Consider the following 16643-nt stretch of genomic DNA (forward strand, 5'->3'; position numbering starts at 1 on the left):
ACCCCCCCCTCCCCTCCCCGCAGGTCTCCGGCTCGATGCACCCCTCCCACCAGGAGGCGGCCGCGCGCCACAACGGAAAGAAGCGGATGATGTCGCACAGCCAGTAGAGCAGAGCCAGCAGAGCGAGTAGAGCGAGCAGAGCAGAACGAGTGGAGAGGCAGAGCCAGGCCCGTGGGCCTGTGGAGAGGGCCCGTACAGGGCAAGAGGGGTGGCTCTCCGCGAGCGGGGCGACGCGGGAGGCTTCTCTGCGGCGCGCCTGGCGGAGAGAGGGGGCCGCCACTCTCTGCGGCGGAGGCCCTCTTCAGCCCGTCGGGCCTTGGCCCTTGCTCTGCGCTCCCCGCGTCGGCTAGCCGCGCCCCAGGGCCTCCCCCGCGAGCACACTCGAGCCCGCTCTGCTCCCCAGTGGCCGTAAAGAAGTTGGCGCGCGCCCCCCGCCCCCGGCCCAGGGGCCCACACGCCCCCCCACAATTTAGAAACGCCGGTGCGACATGCCAACTGACCGGCATTCACAGCGCGAGTTTTGCTTTTTCAGTGGGATCCATAATCATACAAAGGCAAAAGGAGAACAGGGCGCGGGGTATGTACAAGAGGCAGTGGTCTCAGTACCTTTGGCACTGGACCGGCTCCGGTGTAATGCGGTGTGTATCGTACGGCTCTCGCTCGTAGAGCAGCGCCGCATCTGCTCGACTCTGCCGCGCCGGCTGGGGCTCGGCGAGTGTTGGGATGCCAAGGTGGGGGGCGCGCATGTGGTGCGATGTCAGGTCTGGGACGGAAGCGTGCAGGCAACTGCGCATGCCATGCGTCCGGGACGTAGAGGCGGGCGCCGAGTCCTTAAGGCGGCCCGAGCCGCCGCTCGAGCACCTGGTTGAAGAGGCGCATGAAGAGGGCGCCGCAGGAGGCGTCGACCCCTTCGGTCATCAGATCGTCCGCGATGGAGCGCAGGCGCGACACCGCTGCCTGCGGCGGGGACCGGGCCAGAGCCCTCGCGTCTGCCGCGGCGCGAAGAGGGCGCGTGCGCTCCCCCCCCCTCACTCCCCCGCGGGTGAGGCGTGTCGTGAGGCGCGGCCACCTCGACGGTGCTCTGAGGCTGTGTGTCGCAGAGCCGCTCCGAGAGGTCGTCGAGGTACTGCTCGCCCGAGTGGACGAGGCTCAGCACCACAGAGTCGAAACAGAGGGGCCGCACCTCGGCCGCGCCTGGCCCGCTCTCCTCCTCAGCGTGCCGGTAGTGGCGCAGCAGGATGTGGGCGGCGCTAGGCGCGACGAGACGCGCCCACTCGAGGTTGGTGGCGCGCTCGGTGGCTGCTCGCTCCCTCGCGCGTTTGCGGGCGAGCTCCTCCCCTCGCCGGTCCTCGTCATCAATCTTCCTCTTGTTGAGCCGCGATGGCTCAAAGCCCACGCCGCACACCTTGCATTTGGCGGCGCTAAAGGTCTTCGCGTATTGCTCGGCGCAGTCCTTGTGCATGTAGGAGCAGCTGCACGCCTTCGAGCTGCACGGCTGGAGGCAGACAACACAGGAGGTTTCCGCCTGTCCCTCGGCCATCGATATGCGGACCGAAATGCGCTGCGCCGCTGCCTGCGCGGCCACCGCCGCGGGTGGTGGCGCGGCCGCCGCCGCGGGCTCTCTCGTGGCCAACTTGCCCGCTGGTTTTCGGTCGGGATGAGGGACCGCGGCGCTTGGTGACGACATAGCTGGCGAAATGGACGGTTCGACAGATTTCGCATTGAGGGGGGGGGTTGCGGGGCCGTTCTGGCACGTGAATTGGAGCGAGGCCGGCGGCGGCACCATGCAGCAGCTTGGTGCAGAACCCGTGGATGCACGACACTATAGGCGTGCATATCTAGGAGGAGGATCTAAAGAAAGTGGCGACGATTCAAGTGGCGACGATTCAAGTTTATACCGCGCCCCTGGCGCACTTGCTTGCTTGAGCACTGAGAGAGCACTGTGGATAGGGTCGATTCCGCATGGTACGGGACCCCTCGATCGTCTCGCCCTTCCCTCGCTGGTGTGTTCAGGGGGGGGGGGGGGTCATAACAAACACGGTACAGGATCGAGGTGCACGCTGCTGAGGCACAGTGTCTCGTCCCCCGCCCTCCATCATCTCACTGGGAGACGTCGGCGGTGGTGGCGGTCGTCTGAACCACAGCGTGTCCCGACTCGACTGCCGGCGTCCCAGTCCGGGGGTTTTTCTCTTCTTATCCGTTACCATGTAGAGCAACGCCGAGGGCGGGCCCTTTCGGGCTCGGGCCGCCCTCTCGCCCGCACCTCTGCGGGGCTCGCACGTGGTAGCGGCGGTCTGCTCACGACAGTGAGTGGGCTCTTCACGCTATCCACTGCGCCGCGGCTACGCCGCGCCCTATCCAAGCCCAGGGCTTGGTTCGCCGATAACCGCATCTCGCTCTGCGCATCTCTGAGGCTACCCGCGCGCCGACTGCTACGCGCGCGGCGAGAGGCGCACCCCATCAGGGACAGGATTGAGGCCCCTGTACGAGCTCGGCAACGCCGCCGTCGTTGCCCTCCCGAGCCCTCAACACCGTGCTGCACATAGCGCAACCCGTTCTGCGCACATACCGCAGGGAGGAGTTTTCACTCAACCATCCGAGTTTCTCCTTCCTGCAGGGCGAGAGACATCGGCCTCTCTACTTCCAGGAGAACATCTACGCCACACGCTATCCCGACGGTCCACAACCCACACTGCAGTCGATCCAGCCCTCGCACTCCCCACTGGAGATCTAGCGAGGCCCCCCAGGCTGGGACAGGATTGGAGCCCCTGTGCTGCGTCTGTGGTGATATGTGGGGGACACTTTCTCCTCCCTATTCATGTCAGTGACTCGACTGCGTCGAGGGGGGGGACGTCTGAACCACAGCGTGTCCCGACTCGACTGCCGGCGTCCCAGTCCGGGGGTTTTTCTCTTCTTATCCGTTACCATGTAGAGCAACGCCGAGGGCGGGCCCTTTCGGGCTCGGGCCGCCCTCTCGCCCGCACCTCTGCGGGGCTCGCACGGCGGTGTGTGACCGATCGAGCTACAATAGGAACTTCGGTTCAGCAGGATCCGCACCGGGATAGTCGCCCCTTTCAGAACGTCCGGTGCTCTTGTTTTTGTTGTTTGCCGGTTCGTCGCCTGCCTTTATGCTTTAAATGTTTGTCTCTCTCTTCCGACTACTTACCAAGTGGTCTGAGCGGGGGGTTCCAAGCGGCGATGCCGGTTGAGTGTGTCGTGGTACGCGTCTGTCTATTAGCTCCGAGTAGAGGGGGCGTTCTGCCGCTAGGTAGGGGAAACCCAAAGCGCGGAGCCCCCTCGGAGACCCGTGTTTACTTTACGGCCCCTTCCCTGCGAACGCGCACCCCCCCTAGGGGTCAGGGCTCTCTTGCCCTAGCCCGATGCCAATCATCCGGCCCGCGCTGGGTGCGCTTGAGCACTTGAGCGAGCGAGGGGTAAACCGCCGAAATTCGCACAATGTCTAGTCCGACACGTGAGCACTGGATAGGGTCGATTCCGCATGGTACGGAACCCCTGGGTGCGCTTCTTAGCTTGAAGCTTCTCTGCTTCTGGAGGGGTGGTTAGCCCTCTAGCTCTGTCGATATTATTATAGCCCTACCCCTCCCGCCGTTTTAGGGCCTACCCACCCGCTATGTCCTATGAGGCAGGCGACGAACCGGCAAACAACAAAAACAAGAGCACCGGACGTTCTGAAAGGGGCGACTATCCCGGTGCGGATCCTGCTGAACCGAAGTTCCTATTGTAGCTCGATCGGTCACACACCGCCACACCACCGCCGACGTCTCCCAGTGAGATGATGGAGGGCGGGGGACGAGACACTGTGCCTCAGCAGCGTGCACCTCGATCCTGTACCGTGTTTGTTATGACCCCCCCCCCCCCCTGAACACACCAGCGAGGGAAGGGCGAGACGATCGAGGGGTCCCGTACCATGCGGAATCGACCCTATCCACAGTGCTCTCTCAGTGCTCAAGCAAGTGCGCCAGGGGCGCGGTAACTTGAATCGTCGCCACTTGAATCGTCGCCACTTTCTTTAGATCCTCCTCCTAGATATGCACGCCTATAGTGTCGTGCATCCACGGGTTCTGCACCAAGCTGCTGCATGGTGCCGCCGCCGGCCTCGCTCCAATTCACGTGCCAGAACGGCCCCGCAACCCCCCCCCTCAATGCGAAATCTGTCGAACCGTCCATTTCGCCAGCTATGTCGTCACCAAGCGCCGCGGTCCCTCATCCCGACCGAAAACCAGCGGGCAAGTTGGCCACGAGAGAGCCCGCGGCGGCGGCCGCGCCACCACCCGCGGCGGTGGCCGCGCAGGCAGCGGCGCAGCGCATTTCGGTCCGCATATCGATGGCCGAGGGACAGGCGGAAACCTCCTGTGTTGTCTGCCTCCAGCCGTGCAGCTCGAAGGCGTGCAGCTGCTCCTACATGACAAGTAAGCTAATATACGGACGGAAACAGACCCCCCTTTTATGGCTGACTCTGGGCATGGCCTCTCTGGGGGTGAGCTGGGTCGGCCTCCTCCGGGTCTGCAACTCGCACGGCGGGTCCGCGTCCGGGCAAGCATCCGAGGCCCGCGGTTCTCCTCTCGCTGGGCGCGACCGACATGGAGATCTGCTGCCCACAGATCAGTGCTTTTGTCGACTATTGCTCGCTCTCTGTGTTTGACGTGCCAGAAAGTCGGCGCTTTTGAGCGCCCAAAATCGTGAGTTCGGCGGGTAGACTCAGCATGGCCGAGGCCGACGCGAAGGCGACAGTCGCTGCGCTCAAGGATGCGGCCCTGATCAAGTCGAAGAAGGCGGACTGGCGGCTCGTCGCCGCGGCGCAGGCCATGCTCTGCGGCCAACACCCAGATGAGTTCGCCGCGGCTGCGGCGATGGGCAAGCCGATAAAGCAGCGGAGGGAGGTTTCGAATTGGTTGGACAAGCTCCGCGAGCTCGAGCAGATGCGCGCGTCGCTACACAGCCAGCCCGGGGGCAGCGGCTCGGCGGCGGGCAGCAGCCTCCTCGCACAGCCCGGCTGGATTGACGAGCACGCACCGGGCGTGAAGCAGCTGAGCGTGTCGGCGCAGGTCGTCTCGCCCGGCAAGCAGCACGCGACGCGCTCGATCAGCGCGGTTGTGACGACGCCGCTCGGCTCGAAGCGTCCGGTTAGCGCGACGGTCGACTACACGCTGCCACCCGACGGCGAGCCGGCGAGCGCCTCAAAGCGGCGCGACGACCGGCACCGCAAGCGCGAGGAGCGGGCGATCAGGTCAATGGACTTCAGCGAAGCAGTACGGCTGCCGGTTGATGTGCCACCGTATGGGCTCTCTGCGGAGCTGCTAATCAGTGCGCCTTGGATTGCGCGGCAGCTGCCCCTGATCGAGCCGGGGAGCTTAGTGGTGGGCGAGCTGAAGCTCGTTGACGAGCTTACTGCTTTTCGCGAGATCCACGTGACGGTCGACGACGCCCACTTCCGCCCCTTGTGCGGATTTCCCGGATATTTATATCCCAACGTAGGCGATTTAGATGACTACCTCAAGATGTCAAGAATCCGGTAGCCCCAGATGGGGAGAAGTGGCCGTCGTCGATGTTGGAGAGTAATTGCTGTGGTGCGCCAGTGCAGCTGATGACGATTACCTCCGATGTGAATGGGGTTGGGCGATCAACAGATGCTGTGATGGCTGCTTGGCTGCGTCACGACTTCGAAAGTGATGGCTGGGACCACGTCGCCTGGGACTTGGTAGGACGTCACCAAGTCAGTGGCGCGGTGGCGATGGGACGTGTGCCTGAGACGTCGTATGAGTACCTTGCAAAGTTCTATGATGATTTCTATGGAGACAGAGCCACGTTGCGGCAAGACCAAGCCATCATCTCATCTCTGACTGCGTCGAAGACCTGTGCTCAATGCAAGGGTGATGTGCCGGATGTTGCGGTGCGCTGGCGATGCGATGCGTGCGACTTTGCGTGCGGCACCTGGCAGCAGGAGGACGGCCTTAGTACGGCGGTGGGGTATGATCTGCCTCCCGCGGCGGGAGAGTCCCAAGCCGAGAGCAATTGTCGCAGGGAGCGTCACCGCAAACGCGAGGAGGCAGCTATTCGAGATCTTCAGAGGTGGTGCGTGGGAGGTCGCGTGTGCGCGTGACCGTGGCATACCGTATTTACTTCGTCTTAGAGTTTTGGTACTAAGGGGGGGGGGGTAAATGTAGCGGGGGGCCCCGCCGGAGGCAGGTTACTGATATTAATTGATGCTTTTTGCACGGCTGAGCCCCCCCCCCCCCCCCCTCCCGCGCCCTTTCCCTGCCCTCTCCCGCCACCCACTCCGTCAGAGCCCCCTCCCCTCTTGCACAACAGGAATTGGACAATTAACCAGAAAATTGATGGGCTTGCCCATCCCGGAGTGGTTCGACCCCACATAAATCCGAGACGGTGACGGGATGCTGTCGTGTGGTGGTCTCAGGCCCAGTGAGGTAGTGCATCTGACTATCCCGGATCCTGCTGAACAAGCTCCTCTTGTAGCTCGATTGGTCACACCGCCATCGCCGTCGGGGAGAGGGGGGACGACACTGCTTCTGCAGCGTGCACCTCGATCCTGTACCGTGTTTGTTATGACCCCCCCCAATGAACACACCAGTGAGGGTGGGCGAGACGATCGAGGGGTCCCGTACCATGCGGAATCGACCCTATCAAGTGCTCAAGTGCTCAAGTAAGCTAAAAGTACGTACACTGTAGTGTGTAGGAGAGAGAGAGAGAGAGAGAGAGAGAGAGAGAGAGAGTCTGTGAGAGTACACTGAGCTTCTTTCTCCGACCGACTGCGCTGAGTGGGTAGGCCGCCCCCAAAGGCCTAGAGAGCGCGCCCCCCTCTCCCTTTTCTCCCATTTAAGCTAAAAGTATTACCAGTGAGGGAGGGCGAGACGACGTCGAGGGGTCCCGTACCATGCGGAATCGACCCTATCCAGTGCTCAAGTGCTCAAAAGTATTACTAACTACCTACAACCTCGATCGCCGTGCAAAGCTCGCTTCCGAGCTCTCACGCCGCGCGTAGGGCCGTTAGGGGCCTAGAGAACACAACCCCCCTCCCTTTTCTCCCAGTAAGCTAAAAGTACGTACAACTACACTGCGAGAGAGAGAGAGAGAGACTAGAGGACACTGCAAAAGAAGTTTTCCCCCAATGAACACACCAGTGAGGGAGGGCGAGACGATCGAGGGGTCCCGTACCATTCGGAATCGGCCCTATCAACGCCCATCAAGTGCTCAAGAGGCCACGAAGTTTTGTCGGGCGTGCGTCCCCGTGATCTAAGCTAGCCCAGACCGTCAAATGAGCGACCCGCTCGGGAAGCCGCTCCTCGTGGGCACTCCTCGCTCGCCAGACGCTCGCTGCCGCGCCGCCTCGCTGGTCGTGTCGCACTCTCTCGCTGCCGTCTGTGGCGCCGCGCTGCTCTATGTGTCTGGCCTCGGCCGCCTCCGATCGCCAATGGACGCGGGTAAGGGGCTCTTTCCTCCCGCGCCTCCGGCACCACGGTACAGCAGCAGAGCGGGTCGCGACGGCGCGGTCGATGTCGCGTATCTGGTCTTCATCCGTCACGGGGAGCGCTCTCAGAACACATCCGAAACCGGGCTGACCAGGGATGGCGCCCAACGGGCCGAGTACCTGAGTCGCTGCGTGGAGCGGAGCCCGTCGCTGGCCTTTCCGATCGGGCCGCCGACTAGGCTGCTGGTCAGCCATCGCAACATGTCGAATCGGCCGCACGACACCGTAGCCCCGCTGGCGAGGCGGCTGCGCCTCAAGATAGAGACGGCAGACATGATGCACATCTACGCGCCTCTCGACGTCCTGCGGGAGCTGACGGCCGGGGAGACGCTGCTCGTCGTGTGGCAGCATTGGTTTTTGCCGTTCTTAATCAACGCGCTGGACCTGCCCCACGGCGGGATGAAGCTCACCGACTTCCCTGATCACTGCCCTTCCCGGCACTGGAACGAGCCCAACTACACGCGTGGGCCCGACGGCAAGGGCGATTGTTACGGCATAATGTGGCAGGTCGCGCTGCACCGGCCGGTCGGCGATTCCGACACCCCGTGGCAGCCGGTCCGGATCGCCCAGATGCAGCAAGGCTTCAACGGACGCGCGGATAGCCCGTGCGAGGAGGGCGTCGCGCCGGTGGTGGCGCAGCCTTGGCACGGTCACGACCGGGACGATGCACGATGGGCGTGAGTAATGGAGACAAGGCTCGCTTTGTTCTCGTCTTGGACCTCCTTTTATAACTCCTCCCTAGATTGTGCGAGGAACGACGTTCAAGAAATACGCCAAACGCGCCCCACACATCGAAAACTTAAAAAGATCAGAAAAGCCAGACTGCAGACAAACCAAACGAGGGATGGTGGAGGAGGACAAGGTCCCCACCTGCGCGAGCAGGATCTTGGAAGGACGATCAGGGACACTGGGGAACGGGAGTGGGGAGCGCATCGGGCATCGCGCGACACGGAGGGGGGGCTGGGCGCAGGGGTCACCCACACCGCCACACGAGACAGGGTCCCAGGGATTCCCCTCTCGTATATAGGACAAACTTGCACCCGGCGGCACGGGGGCAGGCACGGGCCTCCTACTGGTTGCTCTCCTAGTTCTCCTGCTCCTGACAAGGGACAGCGACAGGCTCGCAGCGCGGTGCTCGGTGGACTCCCTACTCCACTGCGCACTGGCGGTCTCATCTCCATCTGGCGACCTTCCTCCAGTTTCTCACTGGCAGTAAGAAAGAAAGAAAGAAAACACACACACACCCTAACGAGGGATGGGGGAGGAGGACTCACTGGCAGTCTCTCGCAACTTAGGCATCGTAGAATTCTTGTTAGTGCCAGTGCGCGCCAGTCCCGTGCCTAGTAAAAGAAAGAAAGAAACGTGACTACCCAAGGGAGGGATGGGAGGACGGCACGCCGCCACCACACAGGGATTTTCAATGTATGTGGCTCTGACGTACATTCCCGGAGGAGGACTGCTGAGTGCTGACAGGGTTTGCGATGAGGAGTGACCCGATTTTAAGAAGAGGGGTGTGGTGCGCTAGCCGTCGCCCACCCTTGGGCGTCTGCCTCTTTCCGTGCCTAGTGTCGTGCGAGACGTCTAAAATTCTTTTGACCAACGATAAAAATTCTTTTTGTCGAGCCTGCGATTGTGGTGTGCGCGCCAGTTCTTGCCGAGGTACTGTCGTGGCCCCAGCCCACCAGCGTCCCGGATGCCATTGCTTGAGGCGGAGAAGAGGGTGCTTGCCTGCCTGCTGTGCTTCTGCGCCGTCATCTTTGGCGGATGGCTCGTGCTGTCGCCGCTCGGTGGTGCTGCAGACACGCACCAGCTAGAGACCATGTTCCTGGAGCTCGAGGAGGAGCTCGAGGAGGCGCAGTCCGACCTTCGCGAGGCACGGGCCGAGGCGAGCAGCCTGCGGGAGGCCTTGCGCCGCGCGGGCGTGCCGAGTCCAGCGCTCTCCGCCAACTCGTCCTCCTTCTACGGCGCTCGGCACAGCAGCCAGCCAGCCAGCCAGCCTCACGCACAGCCAAAGGCAGGGACGGCGGTATCCACGCCCGCCGCTCTCGAGAAGATTCGCGACCCTTGCGCCGGACGGCCGGGTGCGACGGCGCGCGGCAGTGGCCCGCGTCCCATCCCCGGCGGCGATCTGGAAGCCAGTGGCGTGCTCGAGGCAGCCTTTGCTGCGCGTGCAGTCGAGGGCGAGCTCATCTTTCTTTCTGTGGGCGACACGCGCGACCACCGGCGCGTCGCCAAGGACCCGGCGCTCAAGGACATCTCGACCGACTTTCTGCTCCACCTGCTAGCCAACCTGCGCGCGCTCGGGCGCGAGAACTGGCTGATCCTCTCGACGAGGCGACTGTGCGGCAGGCTGCAGGCCGAGCACTGCGAGCGGTCGTGCGTCTGGTCGACTCTGTGGGACGACCACCCCGGCCTCGAGCCGTGGAGACTGAAGCCGGGGGACATGTTCCTCATGTGGGCGCAGCAGTGGCGCTACGTCGCGCGCGCCCTCGAGCTGGGCTACCGCGTCTTCCGCGCCGACACAGACGTCTACTTTGCAGAGGTACATCACGGAGAGACCTGTAGAGACACACCGACGTCTACTTTGCAGAGGTACATCACGGAGAGACGCTGGAGAGACACAGACGTCTACTTTGCAGAGGTACATCACGGAGAGACCTGTAGAGAGACACCGACGTCTACTTTGCAGAGGTACATCACGGAGAGACGCTGGAGAGACGCACCCCTCGGCGTGGCTGCCTGTGCACGGCTGCCTCGGCACGGCTGCCTCTGCGAAGGAGCTGGCGCCACCCCGCTCGCCCCTCGCCCCTCAGGACCCGTACCCGCTGCTCCGCTCGCCGCTGCTCCGCCCGTTTGAGATGGTGGTGCGGCCGCAGCCACACCCCCCCCCTCTCTGCGGCAGCCCCGCGCGTCTCGCCCCGCGGGGCTGTCCTCTCGCCCCGAGAGGCTCTCCTCTCAGGCAGGTGTCCTCTCAGGCAGGTGCCCTCTCGCCCTCCTCCGCAGGTGCAGCACGACTTCGCATCCATGCTCGACAACAACCGCCGCCCCGCCTGCAGCGCACCGCCGCGCCGCCCCGCCGACTCCGCCGTCGCGCCAGGCCTGCAGACTTGCGGCACGCGGCCCCGCCACCTCGCCCTCCTCAACATCGGACTGCTCTACGCGCGGCCCGTCGCTGTGGCGGGAGGCACGGCACCCGACTCCTTCCCGGACTCTTCCCGGACCCCTCCCTGCAGGTGCGCTCCTCGCCCGGCGGAGGAGCGTACGCCGCAATCAACGAGACGTGGGCTGCTTTCCTCTCAAAGCTGTCGGGCGAGACGTAGCCGAGATGTGGCCGAGATGTGGCCGAGATGTGGCCGAGATGTGGCCGAGATGAGGCCGAGATGAGGCCGAGATGTGGCCCTCCTCACACAGCTCTCGTGCGAGCAGCGCCAAGGCAGCCGCAAGCCGCCCCTGCCCGACCGCCCCTGCCCGAGGAGCCGCGACCCGAACGCCCCCCCCCCCCCCCCCCACCACCACCCCACCACCACCCCGCCCACAAGTCGACCCACCACCCCCTCACACCCCGACCCCTCGCCCCGACCCCTCACACCCCGACCCCTCGCCCCACGACACGCAGGCCCTCATCGACCAGCCATTCATGCGGAAAGATATAATATAATATAATATAATATAATATAATACAGGCCCTCATCGACCAGCCATTCATGCGGAAAGCGGTCGACGAGCTCGCCGCTCCCGACTCCGCCTCGCTGCCGCCCAAGCCCGCATCGCACTGGGCGGTGGTCTCCGGAGCGTCGGCCCACCCCTACCCGGCTGGCGTCACCTGCTCCCTCGCCGACCAAGGCGGGTGCGGCGCGGTCCTCGAGGCCCGCCGCAAGACCGCCTTCCTCGTCCAGCTCGTCCGGCCGCGCCGCCCCTTGGCCGGCCTCCGGCGAGACGAGCGGATCGCCCTCGCGCCCGACTGGCTGTTTGGGCGCGGCTGCCTCACGCACGTGCGCCGCCCTCTATCGCTGCTGCGCGCGGCCCTCCCCTCGTGGGGCGCGCAGGACGAGCAGCAGCGAGCCTCCTGCACGCCGACCGCCGCGCAGCCTGCGCCCGGCGCGGCGGCCGGCGTGCTCGTCGCGACGCACTTTGTGTACTCGATGGCGGTCAAGCGGCAGCGCGCCTTCGCCGCATTCGGCTGGAGCCTGGGCGACGCGCGGAACCGCTCGCGCAGCGCGGCGGACGACGACCCTTGCTGGCGCCGCTCGGACACGGTGGAATCCTCCTCCCCCCCCCACCCTCTGGCCTCTCGGAAAAGAGAGGCCCCTCTTCGGGAGACGGCGGCTGAGCCCCCCTCCCACGGCGCAGGCGATCCTCTTTGGCCACACCTTCTTCGAGCAGTCGCCGAGTAAGACCGTCCTCTGCGCGATGCCAAAGGACGGCGCGCCCGCATGCAGCTGCTGCCGAAGCCTCCCGTCGCTGGCGGCGAAGGACTCGGCGCTGCGAGAGAAAGCCCGCGCGGGCGGCTTTGTGCTCGAGTCGTCCAATCAGCACCGCATCCGCGTTGACGGCCACTTTTCCGCCATGGAGGGTTGCAACGACTACCAGCGCTTCTGGGACCGTCGATAGCAATGTGTGCACGTCGACGATAGCAATATGTGTCGCGGTCCAATCGACTCGTTCTTGTTCTGTGCAGCGACAAAATGATAAATAAAAAATAATCAATAAAATAAAAACCAGCTCTAGCTCTACTGTGAGGGATGGGTAAAAAGGAGCAGGTCCCCGCCCTTGCGATCTTGTGCAGGGATTCTTTGTGGGTGTGGTCGGCAACTAGAGCCGAGGTCGTCACTGGTTGCTGGTTGGGTACGGGGTGTGGACCCTGCGAGAGTTGACCAGGGGTTGTGCGCGCTGGGCCCTCCTGCTCGGCTCCACGCGCTCCAGCTCCGCAGTAGAGGGAGCGGACCGTGAGTTGAGGAAATCGAGGGACGCGACCCACTTCGCCACAGACGGTCCCGCGCCTCGCCGCTAAGTTTGCGGCACGCCCCGCACCGTCCGCTGTGCCGCGTTTTTTGTCCGGAGTGAAAAGTCCAACGCGCTCGTCGGTGACGGCTTCCCTCAACCTGCGCCGCGCTCGGCGAACCTCGACAGCGCTTTCGGTGGCATGCATTTCTTTGCGACAGAAGCCTGGAGAGCAGCTCCTCTGCTGCTCACACACTCTGCACAGATGGCACAGCTTACTCTGTGCGGCTGCCACAGCTGTGACAGCGATGGGCTCGCCCTCACTGGCCCTCAGTCACTTGTGCTGCGGCTTGTGTGAGCGACACTGCTCGGCGACTGCCGGCACACTGTGAGACCATGGGTGTGAGGTTAAACCACGCTACCAGCGTTTGGTCACATCGGCCCCGAGGTCAGATATCCTTCTACTCTGTCTTGATGACAACACTTGTCTACTCGCTGGAGCCGAGCAGGAGGGCCCGGCGCACAACCCCTGGTCAACTCAGGGTCCACACCCCGTACACACAAGTCTTCTTGTCATCAACAGAGTAGAAGGATCTGACCTCGGGGCCGATGTGACCAAGCGCTGGTCAATATGTACGACATACGACGAATAAAAATTCAAGCGAGATAGGACCTGGATAGTGAGAGGGCGGCTGAGGGGGCAGGACAAGCGCGCGCGCGTTGTGGTTCGGATTTGCGCGCTCCAGCACACACACACCACTGGAGCTTTCACGGACCGAACACGGACATCTGACCACATAGAAGATCTGGGGGGGTCTCAATCTGCGCAAAACGGAGGAGGCAGGACCGTGTACCGTTGAGGCCGCGGGGCATCTGCCAATCTCAAGAGCAATCGAGAGAACGTGCATGAAGGGTGCGGTCCCTGCTGCGAGGCGCGTGCTCCCCGTCACACGGCGCGGGAGGAGCTCTGTGCGCGAGCGCGGGCAATGGTGGAGAGCAGCGTCAGCCCGTTGACCCACGCATGCAGCATGGCCCACGTCTCGACGCGGAAGCGCTCGACCTGCGGACATGTCTCGGACATGTCATGGGCGTGGCCGGGACACCTCTCCACGCGGAAACGCGCCTGCTTTGCGCCGCTCCCCTTCAGCACCGTCACCTCGAACTCGTACTTGTTCAGGTTGGAGATGCGCGCGCTCAGCGCTGCGAGCGGGTGCGTGAAGGAGCGCGAGGCCGCCGAGGTGGCGCTGTTGTTGTCGACATGCCCGCCCGTGTCCACCAGCACGTACGAGAAGCTCTCCTGTAGCAGGGTGGCAGAGAAGGATCGGGGGACCCCGCCCCCCCCTGTATACCCCGCCCCCCGAGGGTACCCCTCCCCCCGAGGGTACCCCGCCTCCCGCAAGCGTAGTCTATGGCTTGGCTGCATCTCGGCTGCATCTCGGCTGCATCTCGGACACATCTCCATCTCGGACTCATCTCGGCTCTCCTCGTCGACACAGGTGTAGGCGCGCACAAAGAACCAATCCTTGCGCCGGTCGACGTACATAATCGACCGAAGAGACTTCCTCACCTGCGCGCACCGCTGCTCCACGCCGCCGCCCGCGGCCTCCCCGCCCTCGCCCTCGCCCTCTGCCTCGACCACGCCGAGCGCGCCCAGCCCAGCCACCAAATCCGCGGCGACGGCTGCCATCGCGTGCCGCAGCTGCGGGTGGCGAACCAGCTCCGCGCGGTGCCTCGTCCACAGCCCTCCCCGCTCCGACTCGCTCGCGCCGTACGCCTCGACAACGCCGTCGAGGGCGCCGGCGATCGCGTCCGCCACCGCCTTGCCTTGGGCGGTCTCTGCCGCCGCCGCCGCCTCCGCCTCCGCGAGCGCCGCCGTGGCGGACGCCCGGTCCGAAGCCCACCGCACGGCGGTAGCGCGGCCGAGCCAGCCGCGCACCTAGGCGGAGGCAGGGCGAGGGTAGGGCTGGGGCTGGGGCTGGGGTTTGGGGTACGCTGAGCATGCTGCGCACCCGCCGCTGGACGGTCAGGACGGCAAGGAGGTGGCGCTCGGACCTCCGCCGCTCAAAGTGCTCGCCGCCGAGGGCGCGCCGCGCGAACGTCTGCAGCGTGCTCGTCGCGCTCTTCCGGCGCTGGTGCGCCCGCCAGAACCGCTGGACCGGTGAGCTCGCGACATCCATCTTTGCGAGAGCCTCGGCGGCGCGCACCTCGCTGATCAGGTCGTATGCCTCCCGGTTGAGGGGCTGAATGCTCGACTCGAACTCTTCGGGCGTGCACTCCACCTCGCTCAGCATGGCCGCCGCCTGCTGCAGCGTCAGCCGCGCCTCGGGCCAACGGCTCATCCTTCGCAGCGTGGCGCCGACGTCGATGATGCACCTCGCGTGGCGCAGCACGTCGTAGCCCGGTATACCGATGCACCGCTCGTGGATGCCGAGGGCCTGCCGCATCAGCCGCAGCGCCTCGACGAGGGACGACTCGTCGGCGTCTTCCGCCGTGATGCCCTGTCCGGAGGCGTGCAGCGCCTCGGCGAACGGCAATAGCTGCTCCGAAGGCACTCCATCACCGATCCTCATCTGCATGCGACCCTTCGCGCTGAGGGTGTCAAGACTAGCCGCGCGCTGACGCACCATGTGTGTGTGTGTCCTCCGCAGGAAAGCTGTCAGTCAGCAGGCGTCGAACACACACATGAGGCGATCAATTTTCTTTTTTGTGTTAGATCCAGGAGGATGGAGGTGGTAAAATTCTTTTTTGCTGATAGCCCGCGTTTTTCTATCGCAGTCGGGCCCCGGTATGCCCTGACGTCTGGCTTTGTAAAGAAAGAAAGAAAGAAAGAAATAAAACCCCACGGAGGCCAACAACATACCTACAGGGAGGGATGGGAGGACGGCACGCCGCCAGGCCCGCCACCACACGGGTAGGTAGGTAGGTAGGTGTTATCTCACACTGTCAAGGCAGAGACAAGGAGGGCCCCCGCGTCTGAATTCGGACGCCTGTGCTACCCTTCACACACGCTACACACGGTGTACTAGCACGGCGCATCCTGCGCCGTGCCCCATGAATGTCGATACTCCAGCATCACACCCTCTGTGCCACAATCGTGTCACGTTGACGTCCCTTAGTCGGCGCGTCTTGTCTGTCGCGATGTCCTAGACGGCGTGCCTTTCTGGTCCCTAGTCTGGTCCTTTACAATCCTTCAGCCAGCCACCCTCCGGCTCTGAGCCTCCGCGCTCAAACGTGGTACCTCCGGTGAGATGCAAACCGCCCACCAGGCCATGGCGGACAAACCCGCCACGCCCCAGCGCGATGACATGGCCACCGTCGCACTCGACACCGTCTTACTCGACGAAGAGCCTACAGCAGATCAGGTCCTTACTGCAGTCCTCGTGCTCATGGACTTCGTGGCATACGCCGGCGCCGCCGCTCTATGCTCTGGATCAACCGTGAATTTCTGATGCTGCACGGCACTAACGCTGTCACCCTCCCAATCGCCACCGCCATCTTTGTCGTCACCATCAATTTATTTGTCCGCGGCCTGCTCATCGCCGCCCGCTTTCTCACAGCCTACGCATGCAAAGGGTACACTGCCTCTTGCGCTCTCGCGGCGGCTTGCGTGGCTCGCGTCAAGACTTGGGTCGCCTTCGGATCTGAGTCGCACCAACGCTCCGTCAAAAGCTCCGTCTGTGATGTCCACATGGCACCCCGGGGAGAAGCTTCCCACGAGGGGGGCGAGCTTTCGACGAGCCGTTTTGCCGGCTCGATCGAGATCAGTTTGAACGACCACAATCGTGTCACGTGGACGTCCCTTAGTCGGCGCGTCTTGTCTGTCGCGATGTCCTAGACGTGCCTTTCTGGTCCTTTACAATCCTTCAGCCAGCCACCCTCCGGCTCTGAGCCTCCGCGCTCAAACGCCCCGCACACACGAACCCACACATACAGAGAGAGGCACGAGTGCACGCATTGGGCATCAGAGAGCCATAAGTGTTTCTTAACTTGTTTGGCTTGAGCCAAGCACACCCGCGCGTGAGCGAGCGATTAGGTCAGGCCCGAAGCCTGACTCAAGCCAAGAGGCGCAGCGAAGCGCTAACGCGAGCCATCGTGGCCGCGGTGCAGCCCCGCACGGGTGTTTAGTGCGCGAGATGCGCTCGGGCGACGGAGAAGCCGGAGGCGGGCGGAACTCGGCCGGGGCGAGCGGCCTGAC

At 64.0% G+C, this 16643-nt stretch overlaps 2 protein-coding genes across 2 annotated transcripts; one reads left to right on the forward strand and one right to left on the reverse strand.

Annotated features, from left to right (window-relative positions):
* Positions 1-529: 529 nt before the first annotated feature.
* Positions 530-1710, reverse strand: EMIHUDRAFT_468734 (hypothetical protein). The gene is made up of 2 exons (XM_005780504.1): positions 1070-1710; positions 530-957 (listed from the first exon to the last, which is right to left on the reverse strand). The coding sequence occupies exons 1-2, from the start codon at positions 1685-1687 to the stop codon at positions 832-834; spliced, it is 744 nt and encodes a 247-aa protein (XP_005780561.1). The 5' UTR covers positions 1688-1710; the 3' UTR covers positions 530-831.
* A 9450-nt stretch (positions 1711-11160) lies between these two features.
* EMIHUDRAFT_442999 (hypothetical protein) lies at positions 11161-12201 on the forward strand. The gene is made up of 2 exons (XM_005780505.1): positions 11161-11763; positions 11858-12201. The coding sequence occupies exons 1-2, from the start codon at positions 11212-11214 to the stop codon at positions 12116-12118; spliced, it is 813 nt and encodes a 270-aa protein (XP_005780562.1). The 5' UTR covers positions 11161-11211; the 3' UTR covers positions 12119-12201.
* Positions 12202-16643: the final 4442 nt, after the last annotated feature.

This window comes from Emiliania huxleyi (assembly GCF_000372725.1).
Source record: "Emiliania huxleyi CCMP1516 chromosome Unknown EMIHUscaffold_213, whole genome shotgun sequence".
NCBI lineage: Eukaryota > Haptophyta > Isochrysidales > Noelaerhabdaceae > Emiliania > Emiliania huxleyi.

What these genes read in the sequence shown, in the direction of transcription:
- EMIHUDRAFT_468734 (XM_005780504.1), bottom strand. Translation starts at nt 1,687, where the DNA reads ATGTCGTCACCAAGCGCCGCGGTCCCTCATCCCGACCGAAAACCAGCG. An exon ending in AGCCTCAGAGCACCGTCGAG is followed by an intron (nt 958 to 1,069) that starts GTGGCCGCGCCT and finishes TCCCCGCCGCAG; the next exon opens with GCAGCGGTGTCGCGCCTGCG.
- EMIHUDRAFT_442999 (XM_005780505.1), top strand. Translation starts at nt 11,212, where the DNA reads ATGCGGAAAGCGGTCGACGAGCTCGCCGCTCCCGACTCCGCCTCGCTG. An exon ending in GCTGGCGCCGCTCGGACACG is followed by an intron (nt 11,764 to 11,857) that starts GTGGAATCCTCC and finishes CCCACGGCGCAG; the next exon opens with GCGATCCTCTTTGGCCACAC.